At 44.6% G+C, this 16,239-nt stretch overlaps 1 protein-coding gene across 4 annotated transcripts in view; it reads left to right on the plus strand.

Moving 5' to 3' along the window:
- Positions 1 to 1,375: 1,375 nt before the first annotated feature.
- Positions 1,376 to 16,239, plus strand: part of SGCE (sarcoglycan epsilon) — a 79,061-nt gene continuing 64,197 nt past the window's right edge. For 2 of the 4 annotated variants that reach the window (XM_090047008.1, XM_090047010.1), the window contains exon 1: positions 1,381 to 1,583. In XM_090047008.1, the coding sequence (XP_089903134.1) occupies positions 1,466 to 1,583 (118 nt within the window). In that variant the 5' untranslated portion in view covers positions 1,381 to 1,465. Of the gene's footprint in view, positions 1,584 to 16,239 lie in introns of all 4 variants that reach the window. The other 2 variants (XM_090047009.1, XM_090047011.1) reach the window with 2 other exon arrangements.

Raw genomic sequence — 16,239 nt, forward strand, 5'->3', positions numbered from 1 at the left:
CCAATTCCCTTGCATTTTTGATGCAACGTTGAAAGGCCTGTTGGTCCAGTGATGGATTTAAAACATCAGTGGGACAGTATTCCCAGTCTTCACGGAGGATCTGCAATAGACCCCGTGGTCAATGACCTAGCACCAACTCAAACAGGGAGTACCCCAAAGATTCCGATGCTGAGTCTCGGAGGATGAACAGGAGCATAAGGTCCCACCGCCACGGGTCACCCTGTATGCATCACCGTAATACTTTCTTGAGGGACCTGTTCAATCGTTCAACCAACCCATCGGTCTGCAGGTGGTAAACTGATGTATGAAGCTGTTTGATTCGTAGAATTTGGCACATGCCCTGTAGTACTCCCGACATAAAATTCTGCCCTTGGGCTGTTAGGATCTCGTGCGGAATGCCCATACATGCCATCCATTTTACCAGCTCCTCCGCAATCTGAGGGGCTGTCATGGATCTCAAGGATACCGCGTCAGGGTACCGCGTCGCGTAATCAATGAACACCAATATATACTGGTACCTGGCATGACTGCGGGGCAGTGGCCTGACAATATCCATGGCAATTTGTGAGAAGGGGAGGTTGATTACAGGCATTGGCCTCAGCAGGGCCCGAGGTGGCCGGTCCTCTCATGCCTTAATCAAAGGGAGAATGTGTTAACCAGGATATATTTACAGTCATGTTTTCAGGGCACCTCAGCTCCTTGTCTCTTACAGTCTTTGCCTTGAAGTGGGTATTTTAGTTCTTTTCTTTCGTTTAGTGACGCTTATCTCAGTTGAGATGTATTTGTAGTTTGTAGGTTTCTCCCTAGGCCATTTGGCTTTCTGGCTTGCTCTTTGAATCTTGTTACATACACGTGATGAGTGTGTCAGGTCTCTGCCGATAATTTGAACCATTACTTTTATTTTTGAAGATCAGGTATGGTAGGTAGAAGGTTGAAGACTGTTATCATGACTGCTATCAGCTTATGGCATGGGCCTGGTATTGGGTAACATAAGCTCCACTTTCTCTGCGCCTAATGGCTTGCCGCCATTAGCTGAGTTGGATTCTTTTTGTGGCAGACTTGTCACCACAACCCAGTCTTGCCACTATCATATTTTTGTGCAAGAGGCACTGTCCAAGCTTTACAGCTAATCAGAGGTTGGGGACCATCCAAAGACACTGCAGGCAGCGTCGCTAGTGTCCAGCCGCGATTGGGGGGGGGCAGGGCGAGCCAAGACCCCCGCTTCAGCCGGGCCTGGGGGAAGGGGACAGCGCCACTAACCTCCCAACCGCACCCCAGAGGCCACCCCCAGGAGGCCCTGCAGCACCTCCCCCTCAAGATGGCGGCGGGCGCTCCCAGCATGCCGCGCGGGGCAGCCCGCGCTGCCTGGCGACGGTCGCTAGGGGCGGGCCGGAGGAGATGCGGCGGCCGCCGGGTGTCGGGCGGCGGCGGGCAGCGCAGCGCAGCGCAGCGGAGCGGGCGGAGGATGCTGCGGCGGCGGCGACGGCGGCGGGAGGAGCAGGCGGCCATGCAGTGCTGCGCAGCGGGGCCGTGGCCGCGGAGCCGGAGCGGTGGGGGCGCCCTCACCACCCTCCTACTGACAGGTCGGTCCCTGCCGCGACCCCCCTGCCCCGCCAATGGCACCTCCCCGGCCCGGCCCGGCCCGGCCCGGCCCGCTTAGCCGGCCGCTGCATTAAAAGCGAGCGAGGCGGAGCCGGGCGAGGGCGGCAAGGTTAGGTGCCGGTCTCGTCCGTGGGGCAGCAGGACCCGCTGGACTAACCCTCCGGGCGGTGCGGGGCTTCGCTCCACCCTAGAGCCAGAAAGTTGCCTCCTGCCTCCTTCCCCGTGGAGCCGAGACCCGGTCCTGGCACGGGCGCTGGGGGCTGCGGTCATTTGGAGCAGCCGGGGCGGCTGATCCACCAAAAGGAATTAAAAAAAAGCAACGTGCTGGGTTGGGGTTCGGGGGATGCCATTTCTACCAATAAATGCAAGGTGAGAGCTCTTCTACACCTGCCAAGGTGGCATGTTCCTGGTGCCCCTGAGATGGATGCTCTAGAGCAGTGAGTGGCTTTCAACATTTTTCATTTGCGGACTCTTTTGGAAATTTTACATGGAGGTGCAGACCCCTTTGAATTGTAAGTGCGGGTATGCGCATACTTTTGATTGATCACGGTCATATTTCACAGGCCCCTTAGATGTAATCTGCAGACCCCACAGGATCCGTGGACCACAGGTCAAAAACAGCTGCTCTAGAAACCTTCCTTTACCTCCTCAGTTACTATCAAGATGGTCTTTCAGCACTGTATTAACTAAGTTGATACTGAAAAATGGAAAAAAAAAATATTTTTAGAAGACGAGCTGTTTGTTTCTGGGTGCTTAGCATTGAGTTAGTCTTGCATATTGTTTCCACGTTCATTACATATGAAAGGGTTTGGTTTGTAAAAAGCTGATGGCTTTGTAGTGGGAAAGAATCCAGGACTCCAGAATAGCATTAAAAACCTTCAGAAGAAGGAGCGTATTAAAAACAAAAAAACCCCCAACAAACCCAAACACATCTAAAATTTTTCATCCTCCCTAGCTTTTGTTTCCCCCATGGGTTTGACTTTAATGAAATCCAGATGAGCCAGATTTGGGCCATGGACACTGCTGTGTGGTCTACCAGATTGTATCTTCATGACAAAATGCAGTTTACTTTGGCAGTACTATATTTGCTGTACTTATTCGCACTCATTTCATCAAGTTCATACAGTTGTACCTATAGGTATCAAGTAAGCTACCGGGCAGCTGAAAATATGAGTGTAACCAGCCAATAGTACTCATTCTTCATCAGTTTTAAGTCTTTGCTAAGCCTTAAAGGTGAATAGGTCTTGGCTCTGGCAGCTGCTATTGCAAATGTGTTCTGTTTTGGAACAAATATCCTGCTTTTCAAAGGAACTCTAGCACAAGATATTTTTGCTGATCTAATTAGAGGGCTCTGTTACAGTGAGAGGAGTTTTGTTTCCAGGTAACCAGATATGTGGCACTGAATGAAGATATTTAGTTCTACATTTTGATTTTTTACTTCTTGAACTGTCAGCAGTTCAGCAACTTCATTATAACCTCATTCTAAATACTGAAGCATTTTTGTCTATAAATTGATTTTAACCTAAGTATGCAAGGCCTATGGATAAAAGTGTATAAGGTCTGCCTGCGAGATAAATAGTGTTTTGTTTTTTTAAAGGGAACCCCTCCCCACCCCCTTTTTTTTTTAAGAAGATAGCAGTTTCTCTTTGTTTCCCATCACCTTTCTTAGGAAGTGAAAGGGACTTGATTTATGCTTTTTTCACTTATCTGTCATGTGTAAAAACACAGTTTTACCCTCTTCTGCGACCCCCTCCAAAAGTCTGTCCTTGCTTTTTAGATCTCACTTGGCCTGGAGGACAATAATCAAACATGAAGATTAGAAATTATGGCTTTTCCAGAGACAAAGATTGATGAGAAGGGATCTGAATTGCACTTCAGGTTTTTTTTTTTAAATTAACTTTTAATTCTGGTGTCTTAATGACTTGTGAAGATTCAGTGCCCCCAGTTCTTGAAGCTGTCTGGCAAAAGTCAGGGAAGACAAGATTTGACATATCTAATGTTTATTGTTATAAAACAAACTTAATTTTTAAAATGTTTTTCTCTTTACAAAAAGAGAGAACTATAGTCACTTCCAGTAATTACTGTCAATACCAGTCAGCATCATGCAGTTTGAAATTATGGAATGGCAGAAAATATTTTAAAGGCTAAAATGCAGACTTCCATATTATCTTGATTAATCTTTACAATATTTTCCTCTAAATCATAATGTGGCCTTGAGAACATTATTAAGGTAATCTGAAACCCACTAGGCACACTAAGATTCAGCTCCCCATGACTATTTCTTTGTAGTTCAGTCCTGGGACCCACAGTTTCCCCTTCAAGTGATGGGGGTAAGCAGCTTCCTCTGCTTTGGGAGAGATAACGGCTTGCCCCTGTCCTTTTCGCTACAGGGGCAGCAATGAGAACAGCGGGTGACCCTCACCCTGTTTGAGAGGCAAGGAAGTGAGAGGGGCACCAGTATTTAAGAAGCCAGGACATAGCTGCTTAAAAAACTGGATTAGACCCACTGAATTCTGCTGCAGTCCTCTGGAAGCAATGCTGGCAAAATCCCTCCACTGTAGCTTTGGTATTAGCAGCCCACTGAGGCAGGGAGTTGCGTTGCACATTTTCTGGGATTTTTTTTGTATGCATGTAGTCATTAGGGCTAGAAGTTCACAGTTAAAAGCTCAGATCCTGTCTCATGTCTCAATGAGCTGGGTCTTTAGGCCTAACATCTGTGCCTTAATCCAGCTCAGATTGTCTCCTCCTTATATGACAGATCAGCAAAACAAAGTCTAGTTTAGTCATCTGATTAGACAGAATATAATTATAGAATACTAAGGTTATTTTCCTTTTGATGTAATTTATATGAAAAAAGTAAAAGAGGTCCTAAGCCAAACTCTAAGAAAGCCTCACAACAATAACTTCTTTCTTTTAGAAGTAGTATTTTGCAGCATCCAGAAGTATGTCAATTTCAAAACATGTTTTTTTTCCTATATTTGTGGTATACTTGCAAAGCAATACTACTACTGTGAGAGTGTTAATAATAATATTCACAATAGGTTGTTATCAGAGGCAAACATGCCAAATCCTTGTTCTGTAAGCTTGTTAGTCTCTAGTTAGTTTAAGAAATATCATGTAATTATTCAGCTCCTTTGCTCAGATATTTAAGAGAATCTTAAGATAGGAATGGGAAGTCTTGGTATAAATTATCTAGATCTCAGTTTACTATGAAATATCCCATTATCTTTAAAGGCACCAAAATATCTACATAATTCATTAAACTTCTCAGTTCTATTTCTTGAGGAATGCATGTTTGATCCTTTGGATTCCCTCTCCCTTGGTTAACACCAGAGTTATGGTTTGTTTCCTGGTAGAACAGATTATAAATGGGATTCTAGTACAGGAAAAGAAGAAGTTAGGAGTTATAGAAACGGGAGTAAAAACTGAGGCGAAACAAAAAAGCAGACCTTTTCCCAGGCAGTTGAATGACTTCATGAGGCAGCAGATGAAAGGATTGGAGTGACTACAGTTGGAAAGACCTCTTCAGTCTAACATGCATGTCAGTGAAGCATAAGAGAAAAAAACCTTTCTTTCAGTTTTTGGAATTTGGCATATGATAGCACTTACTGTACAGCTAGTCATACTTGTCTGCGTGTGGCCTTTTTATACAGCAACAGGGATAACAAAAGCCACAGTTATAACAATGCTAAAAGTATTCTTATAAAATTTTCCATCTTTATCATTGGGCTTGAAGATGAGTAGATTCCAAGTTGAAGGTGTTCATCAACTGTCCTCATAACAAAGTTCTGAGCATCTGAAGTTCTTGACTTTTGTTACAGGGTACGTTTTTCCTTTCCATGGTAGTGCATGCTCACAATAAACACATTTTTAATGGATATAAACTAAGTTAAAATAAATAGCTGTTATCTTTCTTTCACAAGCAAGTTACAAAGCATCCTGCCCATTGCAAAGTATAAGCGAGTTCTTAAACCACAGCTTTCAAATCTGATCCCTCACCTGGTCCTATTTAGCTGCTTCTTCCTTTTATAAACAAACAGCAGTGCCCCATAGGTGCATAGCCTCAACTACATCTATACCTCAGCACTTAAACCTTCCCTGATTGTCCATACAACCCTGCGGAGTTACTATGGAAAGTAGATTTGAATCAGGGATTTTGATGACCCTTGTTGTACTGATTAAAAAAAAAAAAACCACTATAGGAAAGCTTTGGTGGTTACACAATAACAGATCTAACAGACCCACAAGTAGCAGCAGGCTTTTAAAGTATGCTGGTTTCTATCATCTGTCTCAGGAGTTCTTCAACATGTGACAATATTTAGCTTTCATGTAGTGCTTTTCCTCTGTAGATTTTAAAGTACTTTCCAAAGAAAAGAAGTATATTTATCCCATTTTACAGTTACAAAATTATGACAGGGTGAAATGACTTTTCAGAGGTCACACAAGCAATCAGAACCATGAATAGAATTCAGATGTACTGAGATATCTGACATGCCATATCTATTGTATCATGTTACCTTCCATTTTATGTCAATATCTAATCATTATGCTCTGTTCTAGAGCAGGGATTTAAAACTCATCCCTTCTTGCAGGCCAGATTCAGATGCAGCAGTGGGGCAAGCAGTAGTTGTGCAGGGGTTAACAGCCATTGCTCTTCTGCTCCCCCACTCATTCATACTCTGAACAGAGCTCTAGCTCCTTGATTTCAATGGTGGGCCCTGCCCCCAAATTCCTGGACTCAGAGCCCTATGGACCAGACTACATGGCTCTGCAGGCTGTATGTTTGACACCTCAGGCCTAGAGCAGGGATAGGCAACTTTCTCCAACTGTGGGGCAGAATGACCTACCCCAGGGCAGAGGTGGGTAAGCAGGAACTAGGACCAGCTGACAGCTGGCCTGCCCCTATGCTGGTGCAGGTACAAGTGGCCACTGCCAGCACTTTTCCTGGTAGTGCCAAATGCTGCTGAAGCCCCATGCCTGTGAGCTGGGTCCAGTGGTTCTGTGGGAGGAATGACCCATGTGGTAGGTTCTGAGGCCTGCCCTAGAGCAGTAGTGGCCAACATTTTTGGTAGGCATGTGTGACGGGGGGCTGTTAATAGATGTTTACAAGGCAGGAGGCTGCCTATGTTACTGCCTGATGCCAAGGATGTAGTACATGGCTCTGTACTGCTATTATGCAGTGTCCATGCTTTGCAGATGGCATCCAATTACTTTCAACTCACCTGGCCCCATTGCTGGGCTGCACTTAGCCTCTGGCCCAAAGTTGGCCTCAGGCATCCAGAGACTTACCTGGGCCACATGCCCCCCTCACCAGGGCCTCAACTCATGTCCCCTTAGTGGAGCTTCTGGGCCTTACACCCCTTGGACCTCAGAAATCTGTCAACATACCTGGGTCCCCAGCTTGGCCTCCAGCCCACTCAGACCTCAGGTTTCTATCAATGTGCCTAGACCCTAACTGTCCCTGCTACAGGGTTACCCACCAGGTTGTGGGGGCCAAGGCTATAAGGTGCTCCATACTCACCTTTCACTAGGGAGGCAACTGGTGTAGCATTGCCTGGGAACCAATCCACCACAGGCAGCCCCACCACACCATCCATCCCTAGCAGGGTGTAATTTTAGGTCATTCCCCCAGACCAGGAACCTCCTCCATTCCCATAGTTCCTACCCTGAACTGCCACATGTTCTGGGAACAGCAAATGACAATGTTCTCTCTCTGACTCCCTGCAGCAACTGCCAGCTTAGTCCTGAGGATTATTAAGGCTGCTCAGCCCCATGCTCCAATCCAGGAGCCCTGCCATAGTCATGTGACCACCTCATTAGGCTGCACTGCACCTGCTGGCTTCTCCACAGCCTGTTTAAATCTCTTAAAGTGGCAGGCACCAAAGGTACTCAGCCACAGCATGCCACAATTAAGTGCACGGAGGCTTCAACATAAGCCTCACCCCACCCGGATCTATTGCATGCCAAACAATGGCTGCCTGTAGCTTAGAGAAATAGAATAAAGTATTTATCCCACATTGCAGATCACAATCCATTTTTAGTAGAAACTAAGTCTAGAAATTCACAGAACCTGCAAGGAATGAGCTATTCAAAACAACAAAGAATTTTGTAAATTTCCTAATTAATTTTTGTAGGTCTGTCTTTTAGCTTGTAATCTCTTTGGAGCAGGGTTGGTCTTTACCTTGTACTCTATAGAATACTAAGCACATTAATTTACAAAGGGGCAAGGGTTTCTTAGGATGATATCTTTTATTGGACCATCTATGTAGTTAGACAAGCTTTAGACTCCAAGACATGCTTTGTCAGATCAGACATTGATATCATTATTGGTTATCACATGATTTTAAAACCCTCAATGTGTTTCAACTTTATTTAGTTGTAAAATTCTGAATTTATATAGAAAATGTTAATGTTATTTCTCAAATATAAATTAGTAGGGATATGCTTTAAGAAGCATGTATTACAGGGGTGGCTAACCCATGGCATGGACAGCTTGTGTGTGTGACAGATGAGGGAGGGAGCAGGGAACACAGTGACAGACAGAGCAGGAAGCTGAGCAACAGATCAAGCAGGGAACATATAGAGCAATAGATTGGACAAAAGAAGAGGACTGCAGTGGCACTCAGGGTGTATGCCTTACCCTGTGGCATGCCTTCCAAAATGCTTGGTCCCCCACTGATGTACTACTTCCCATATAAAACTTTATTTAAAATAAATAAATAAAGAGCAGCACAGATCTGATCATAAATAAATGGAATTGTGTGTCTTTTCATAGAGCTAAAGATTTTCTCTTTTTAATTTTTTAAAATTCATATTGGTTCTTTTCTCCGGCCATAAGTTTAAGTTGACTGTTGTCTCACATGCATTGATTTGGTATTCTTGGTGTGGGTATTTTTTAAAGGAATATGCAAGACATGGCACTGCGTGTTAAGTGAGGTAAAATTGATAGTATCCATGGAGGTAATTGGCACAATATGGATATTTATATTATGCATATATAGTTTATTACTAGTATAATTACAGTATTTTATGTTATGTCAAACAAGGTATCTTAACTACCAGCTGTGTTGGATAGGATATCTACCATCCCTGACTTGAGGGTTTGCAGTTTTAAAATAAAAATAAATGCTGAGGAGAGGTTCTTTTAGTTACTGGCTTTAATAAACAGATGCTATTTATAAAGGTGGCTTTATGAATTGAGAATTGCTGTACAAGAAATTGCAACTGGTGAAGCTCATTCTTATTGGCCGTAGAACAGTATTTCAGTTTTATTAGCTTTTACTCATTATCAGGTTGGTCAAATGTGAGCCAGTGACACAAATGGGAAATGCTTTAAATCCTAGTTCCAAGTTTTCTGAAACACGGAGTTTTTTCTCAATTAAGACAAAGAACACAATATCTAAATATTGTTAGAGATGCAACACAAACTGTCTAAAGAAATAAATTCCTTGTGGGAATAACAACAAATAGATCAAGATGATAATATTAAAAATATAACAAACATAGTTTCATAGTTTTTAGGGTCAGAAGGGACCTGAGTAGATCATTGAGTCCAACCCCTTGCCATGGCAGGAAAGAGTACTGGGGTCAAACAACCCCAGCAAGGTGTACATCTAGCCTCCTCTTAAAGACCCCCAGGGTAGGAGCCAGCACCACTTCACCTGGAAGTAGGTTCCAGATCCTAGCCGCCCTGACCGTGAAGTAGCGCCTCCTGATATCTAGCCTAAATCTACCCTCTGCCAGCTTGTGACCGTTATTCCTGGTCACTCCTGGCAGTGCTCGGGGGAACAGGGACTTCCCCAGTGCCTGCTGGTCCCCTCTGACTAGTTTGTAACAGGCCACTAGATCGCCCCTCAGCCTTCTCTTGTGGAGGCTGAACAGATTCAGGTCCCATAGCCTCTCCTCGTAGGGCCTGCCCTGCTGCCTCCTGATCGTATGAGTGGCCCTCCTCTGGACCCTCTCCATGCTGTCAACATCTCTCTTGAAGTGCAGCACCCAGAACTGGACGCAGTACTCCAGCTGCAGCCTGACCAGTGCTGCATAGAGGGGGAGTATCACCTCCTTGGACCTGCTGGAGATGCATCTGTGGATGCATGACAAGGTGCGGTTGGCCTTCCTGACTGCCTCCCCACACTGCCGGCCCATGTTCATCCTGGAGTCAATGATGACTCCAAGATCCTTTTCCGCCTCTGTACTGCCAAGAAGGGAGTTCCCCAACCTGTAGGTATGGTGCCGGTTGTTCCTCCCCAGGTGCATCAGTTTGCATTTGTCGGTGTTGAATCCCATCCTAGTCTCATCTGCCCACCCTTGTAACCTGTCTAGGTCCGATTGTAGCCTATTCCTCCCTTCTAGCGTGCCTGCATCCCCCCACATCTTAGTATCATCAGCAAATTTGAACAAGGTGCTTTTTACCCCCTTGTCCAAGTCACTGATGAAGATGTTGAACAGTGCAGGCCCGAGGACCGAGCCCTGCGGAACCCCACTGCCCACGTCCCTCCAAGTCATGCTGAAGTCTTTGTGCCTTAACATTTTGAACCCATTACCATGTTTCAGCTCTGAAAATGTCTGCATTAGTTTAAGGCAGTATTTTTTAACCAGGGTGCCATGAGATCCTTTAGAAAGGTACCATGCAAGATTAGTCCTGTTAAGTGTGCAAAACCACCTCCACATAATTTGAAGATAAACCCAGAGATTTCAAATAGGAATCCATAGTCTAAAAAATATTTCTGATCTGTTAAGGTCTTTCTGCATTCGTTGCAACAGAAAAATTGCTATATTTAAAAAAAAAAAGAGCTAAGAGCTGGTATTTTTCAGTGGGTGCCTTGAGTCTCAAAAGGCTGGAAACTACTGGCTTATAACAGGGATCCCCTGGTTTTTCTCTGATTTAAAAAAATCCCCAATTTTTGGTTAAAATAAGGTAACCCCAAATCCACTTTTTCTATGTTTTAAATTAAACAGCACTAATATATAGGTGTATATATGGTGGTGTTTCATCTTAATCGTGGAAAAGTGTGGATTTGGGGGTCACTTATTTTTAACTGAAAATTGGGGATTTTTTTTTTATGAGTGAGGATCCTAATTTTCCCTGATTTAAAAAAAATAAAAAGAATCACAAAATCTCTGATTTAAAAAAAAAAAAAAAATCGCAAATTGTCTGATAAAACCCCCCACACATCTGTGGTTGAAATGAATGGCCTTTAGCTATCTGATCAGTTGAACACAATGTTTTCTTGATATATTTATGATTTTAAAGCAGTATGGATGCTTACCAGTGCCTCAGTCACTATAATAACATAAATTCCAAATACTTATACGTTTAGGTATTTGATTTTGGGTATTTTATAATGGACAATCAGTGCTCCCCCCACCTCCTTAGCTCAGAAAACACGGATCCAGGCCCCTCACTCCTAAGCCACAGCCCCCTGGCCCTGCTGGTGCCCCTCACTCCTCCCTCCAGCCCTGCCAGTGCCATTCACTCCTCCTGAACACAGCCTCCTGGTCCTGCTTGCCCCTCATGCCCTCCTTCAGCGCCCCCCAGCCATGCCGGTGCCCTTCACTCCTACTGAACACAGCCTCCCAGTCCTGCCAGTGCCCTTCGCTCCCCCCACACATCCCACTGGCCTTGCCCATGCCCCTCACTCCCCCCCGCCCAGTCCTCTGGCCCTGCTCGTGCCCCTCACCCCCCGCCCCCCCCCCCGGACACCCCTATCAGAAGAGGTCTCCAGCTTCCAGGGCTATGGGGCCAGGGACCCAGGTCCACATCCCCCTGCCCCCCACAGCAGCACCCAAGCCCTGGCTGCCACCTGCAGGAGGTGGCAGCTGCTGCAGCAGAGCAGAGTATGGAGCCCAGCTCCCCTCCCCTGCTGCATGCTTTCTGCCACTGCATGCACTCCTGGGAAGCCAAAGCAGTCCCATGCCCCCCAGATCTGTGCGCAGGGAGTGTGTAGGCTGCCTGCTGCAGGCTCCGGCTCCCCACCCTGCTGCCCACCTCCCCGGGGCCTCCACAGCCCAGTGGGTGTGACCCGGCACTTCAGGGCAGAGCGGGGCCTCACAAGGAAGCTTGTTGCTTCTGTGAGCTCTGTGCTGCCCTGCTGATGTGTTCCTGGCCCCCTGAGAATGCACACAATGGCAGGGAGCCAACTCAGCCCCCAGATGAGCTTTCCATGGCCTCGTTCCACTCCCCGCTGGGGCCCAGTGGCCGTGCACTCTAGCCCTGGGCCCCAAGCCCCACATACTGCCCAGCTGCGTAGCAGCCCTAACCCCAGGCCTGCCCAGCTCGCTGCCTTCCTCCCTATGGGGGCCTCATTCCCCCTCCCTCCTACCCCAGACTTTCTTGCAGGGATTGCTCTCCCGGCTGCCTGGTGGCCATATGCATATATATGCACATGGCACCGCCTGTCTGACCACCCTTCTGCTTCCCCCCAGCCCCTTGCAAGCTGGAACTGTGCCAGCCTTCAGAGAGCGCTTTGCAAAAGTGCAAAATCCATGGGTTTTGCCGTTAAAATGAAAAATCTGTGTTTTCCTCAGGTAAAGAGGGAAATCCATGTTTTTCTCCATTTTCTGTGGGAAATGGAAAACCTGGTTCCCTTACGAGGTGGTCTAATACAGGGGTTCCTAACCCCCTGGCTATGGTCGGACCCAGAAGGTGGTGGTTGATGATAGTCAATCATCATGGAGCCCTGTGACCAGGGGGGTCATAGTTTCATAGTTGGTAGGGTCAGAAGGGACCTGAGCAGATCATCAAGTCCGACCCCCTGCCATGGGCAGGAAAGAATGCTGGGGTCAAACAACTGCGGCAAGGTGTCTATCTAGCCTCCTTTTGAAGACTCCCAGGGTAGAAGCGAGCACCACTTCCCTTGGAAGTTGGTTCCAGATCCTACCTGCCCTGAGCCTTGGGGTCCCCCAAGGCTCTGTCCTTGGACCTATATTGTTCAAACTCTTCATGAATAATGTGGACATTGGAGTCAGAAGCAGACTGGCCAAGTTTGCCAACAACACCAAATTCTGGGGTAAAGCATCCACACCTGAGGACAGGAGGGCAATCCAGGCTGACCTTGACAGGTTCAGGAAATGGGCGGATGAGAACCTGATGGTGTTTAACATCAAAAAATGCAAGGTTCTCCACCTTGGAAGGTAAAACTTGCAACATCCTTATAGGTTCGGCAGTGCTACCCTGGCTAGCACTACAGATGAAAAGGACTTGACGGTCATGATTGACCACAGGATGAACATGAGCCTTCAATGTAATGCTGTGGCTAGTAAAGCGAGCAAAATGCTGGCTTGCATCCATAGATACTTCTCAAGCAAATCCTGGGATATCATTCTCCTGTTGTACTTGGCCTTGGTGAGGCTGCAGCTGGAGTACTATGTCCAGTTTTGGGCTTCACAATTCAAAAAGGATGTGGAGAAGCTTGAGAGAGTCCAGAAAAGAGCCACGCACATGATCAGAGGTCAGGAAAAGAGATCTTGTGATGAGAGGCTGAGAAATATGGGGCTCTTTAGCCTGGAAAAGTGCAGGCTCAGGGGCGATTTGATGGCCACCATAAGTTTATCAGGGCTGTTCACCAGGATCTGGGGGAATGATTGGTCGCCAGAGCACCCCAAGGAATGACAAGGTCAAATGGTTATAAACTACTGCAAGACCGTTTCAGGCTGGACATAAGGAAGAATTTCTTTACCATCCAAGCCCCCAAGGTTTGGAATAGCCTGCCATTGGAGGTGGTTCAAGCACCTACATTGAACACCCTCAAGAGAAATTTGGATGCTTATCTTGCTGGGATCCTGTGACCCCAGCTGACTTCCTCCCCTGGGGTAGGGGCCTGAACTCAATGATCTTCTGAGGTCCCTTCCAGCCCTAATGTCTATGAAATCTATGATAGGGTTGGCTGCTGGACTGGAAGTGACTGCAGACCAGCAAACTGCTTACTGGAAGTGACCGGCATATTGTGGACCAGTAGCCAACCTTTTTTTATACTGAATATAAAGAAGGGTTGGCTACCTGGCCACAGTATGTTGGTCATTGCTGGTCCACAGCTTATGGTCCTCAGCCAAAAAACTTGGGAACCCCTGCTCTAATATATATGAGGAAAAGTGATGATACCAAGGGACCATATCCATTTTAGGATAGTCAGCACATGCTGACCATGTTTTCCCACTCCCATCAGGGAGTTACGCCAAGTACTCCAAAGGGTGTATTTTAAGAGCCAGCTATGCTGGGAAGTATATCACATTTTTTGCATCACCCCTTGTATCATCAGAGATAGAGTAGAATAGGAAGAGATTAGAATGTAGTAACACTACAATTATTAATTTAAAAATAGCTTTTCTTCTTCTGCCATTGCTTGCAGTAGTCACAGAAATGTAAATACTGGCCCATTAAAGGTGAAATTCACCTTTAATGTAAAAGGCTTATTAAAAGGCCTTATACCAGGGGTCCTTCTTGGGATTCTCCAGGAAATGATATATTCACAAGTGTATGTCAGACAGCTTGCTAGGTGACAGTTACCCAGGTAATCGAAACAAATTTATATATAAAATATTTAAAGCATGTAAAAAAAAAACTTGCAATTTTTTGGGTTAACATTAATAAAACTTAATAGTTTTACAGGTTAAGGCTGCAAGTAACCACTGTGATAATTTGTTTTCACCCCATATACAACACAGAACATATGATTAATAGGAATTTAATTCTTATTTCCAGTCCAAACGGCTATGGTTGAACAAGAGCATAATTTAAACTTTCTGGTAATGAAGGATTTGCCACAAATATCCCAGTGGGAAATTATTCCATTGATTTATAATTTTACTGTTAAAATTTGCTCTTTATTTCTAGCTAGAATTTGTCTAGCCTTAATTTCTAGCTATTAGATCTTGTTAAAGGTGTACCTCTATGTGTTAAATGAAAAGGCATACCATTATCGATTTATTTATTTTTTTACCACATAGATACTTATAGATTGTGATTAAATCATCTCTTAGCTTTCTCTTTACTCAAATAAATAGATTGAGCTTGTTGAGTTTGATGTAAAGCATGTAGCAGAATTAAGGGTGGGTGACCGGGGCACATACCATGGGTGTTGACTTGGATGGGATGCCAGAATGGCAGCATTCCCAGTCAAACCATGCTGACAGCAGCAACCAGTGTTTGAGGCACATAAGACTAAGCCCCTATTCCTGCTTTCTGGTGCTTTGTATCCCTCCTGCCTCTCCCTTCAGTAGAGGTTTTCCAGAACACAAAACTTGCTAGTAACAATGCCTCTGTTTTGTCAATTCTTTAGTGATTTTCAGGGCACTTCTCTCAACCTTCTCACACCAGTACCAAATAATCTCCCTTCTCAGTGGTCCCTTGTTTATACACACACTTAACATTAGCTATTTTAGCCAGTGTTGTACTGAGAACTTATGTTCGCTCAATACCTAAATATTGTTATTAATGAAAACCCCCAAATTTTAGAGGCACTGCCTGTCTTCTGTACTGCATAGAAGCAGTATAGCCTGCATTCTTTGTTCCTAGATGGAAGGCATAACCTTACATTTGCTTATGTTAAAACTTATTACTTGATGGTGCTCAGTTTACCAAGCAATCCAGATCACTCTGCATTAGTGGCTTCTACTCTTAATTATTTACCACTCTCCCAACCTCTGTTACCTGCAGTCTTCAGTGAAGTTTTGCCTTCTGCCTGACTTGTTTTCTTCCAGAGCATTGACAATATGATACAGCATAGGAGCCAGAACTAGTCCTTGTAGGACTCCTGTAGAAATACACATACTTGGTAGTGATTTTCCATTTAAATTTGCATTTTTAAACCCATCAGTCAGTCAGTTTTTAAATCATGCAATATATGCCATATTGAATTTGTTATTACTCTATTAATCAAAATATTGTGTAGTATCAAGATATATCCTATACATACATCTAAAAGACAGATCCTTTTCCACCTATTAGGCAATTAAATATGACCTTCAATTGACTGAAAACCTGTTAATGCAAAAGAGGGTGAATAGTTCCCCTCCTTGTTGCCTTGTTCTGACTTAGTTTTAAGGCTATGATGGAAAAATTAGATGCATTATTGGATATTTAGGGACCTGAATAGGGTGGAATAAAAATCACAGTTAGATATTTAAGGTTGAGTAGGATCTGGCCCCAAGTATATTACAGCAACACTATTATGAAGATTTTTTTTTCCTGCTGAACTAGTTTTTCTTGTATTTTGCAAGTGCATGAAAAATAGTGAAGCTAATAATATATTTCGCTGAATTGACCCTGCTGTCTAGTTGATAATTTAAAGAAACGTAACAGAAATTCACAGTATATAATCTTGCTTTCTATACTTCTGTAATGCAAACAGCAGGTCTTACATAAGATGTTTTGAGACAAAAGCTTACAAATTGAGTAAAGTTTCCAAAGTGGAGAAACAACAAAGATACATGTGCCTGGTATATATTCAATAACTCATATTTGTATACATAGACTGGGTTTTGACGTGTCTAACTACCTGCTTAGGCTAAATTCAATGGTCCTTCTAACTCTGCTAGAAACTGTGTGCAGTATATATATAAACAAAGAAAACATCTGCATCCAGATTTATTTTGAGTGGACATGTGCACATTGTGTTCATTTTTGCCTACAAATTGATA

The sequence above is a fragment of the Crocodylus siamensis genome, chromosome 5 (assembly GCF_052110815.1).
Source record: "Crocodylus siamensis isolate JL-2025a chromosome 5, ASM5211081v1, whole genome shotgun sequence".
In the NCBI taxonomy this organism is placed as follows: domain Eukaryota; kingdom Metazoa; phylum Chordata; order Crocodylia; family Crocodylidae; genus Crocodylus; species Crocodylus siamensis.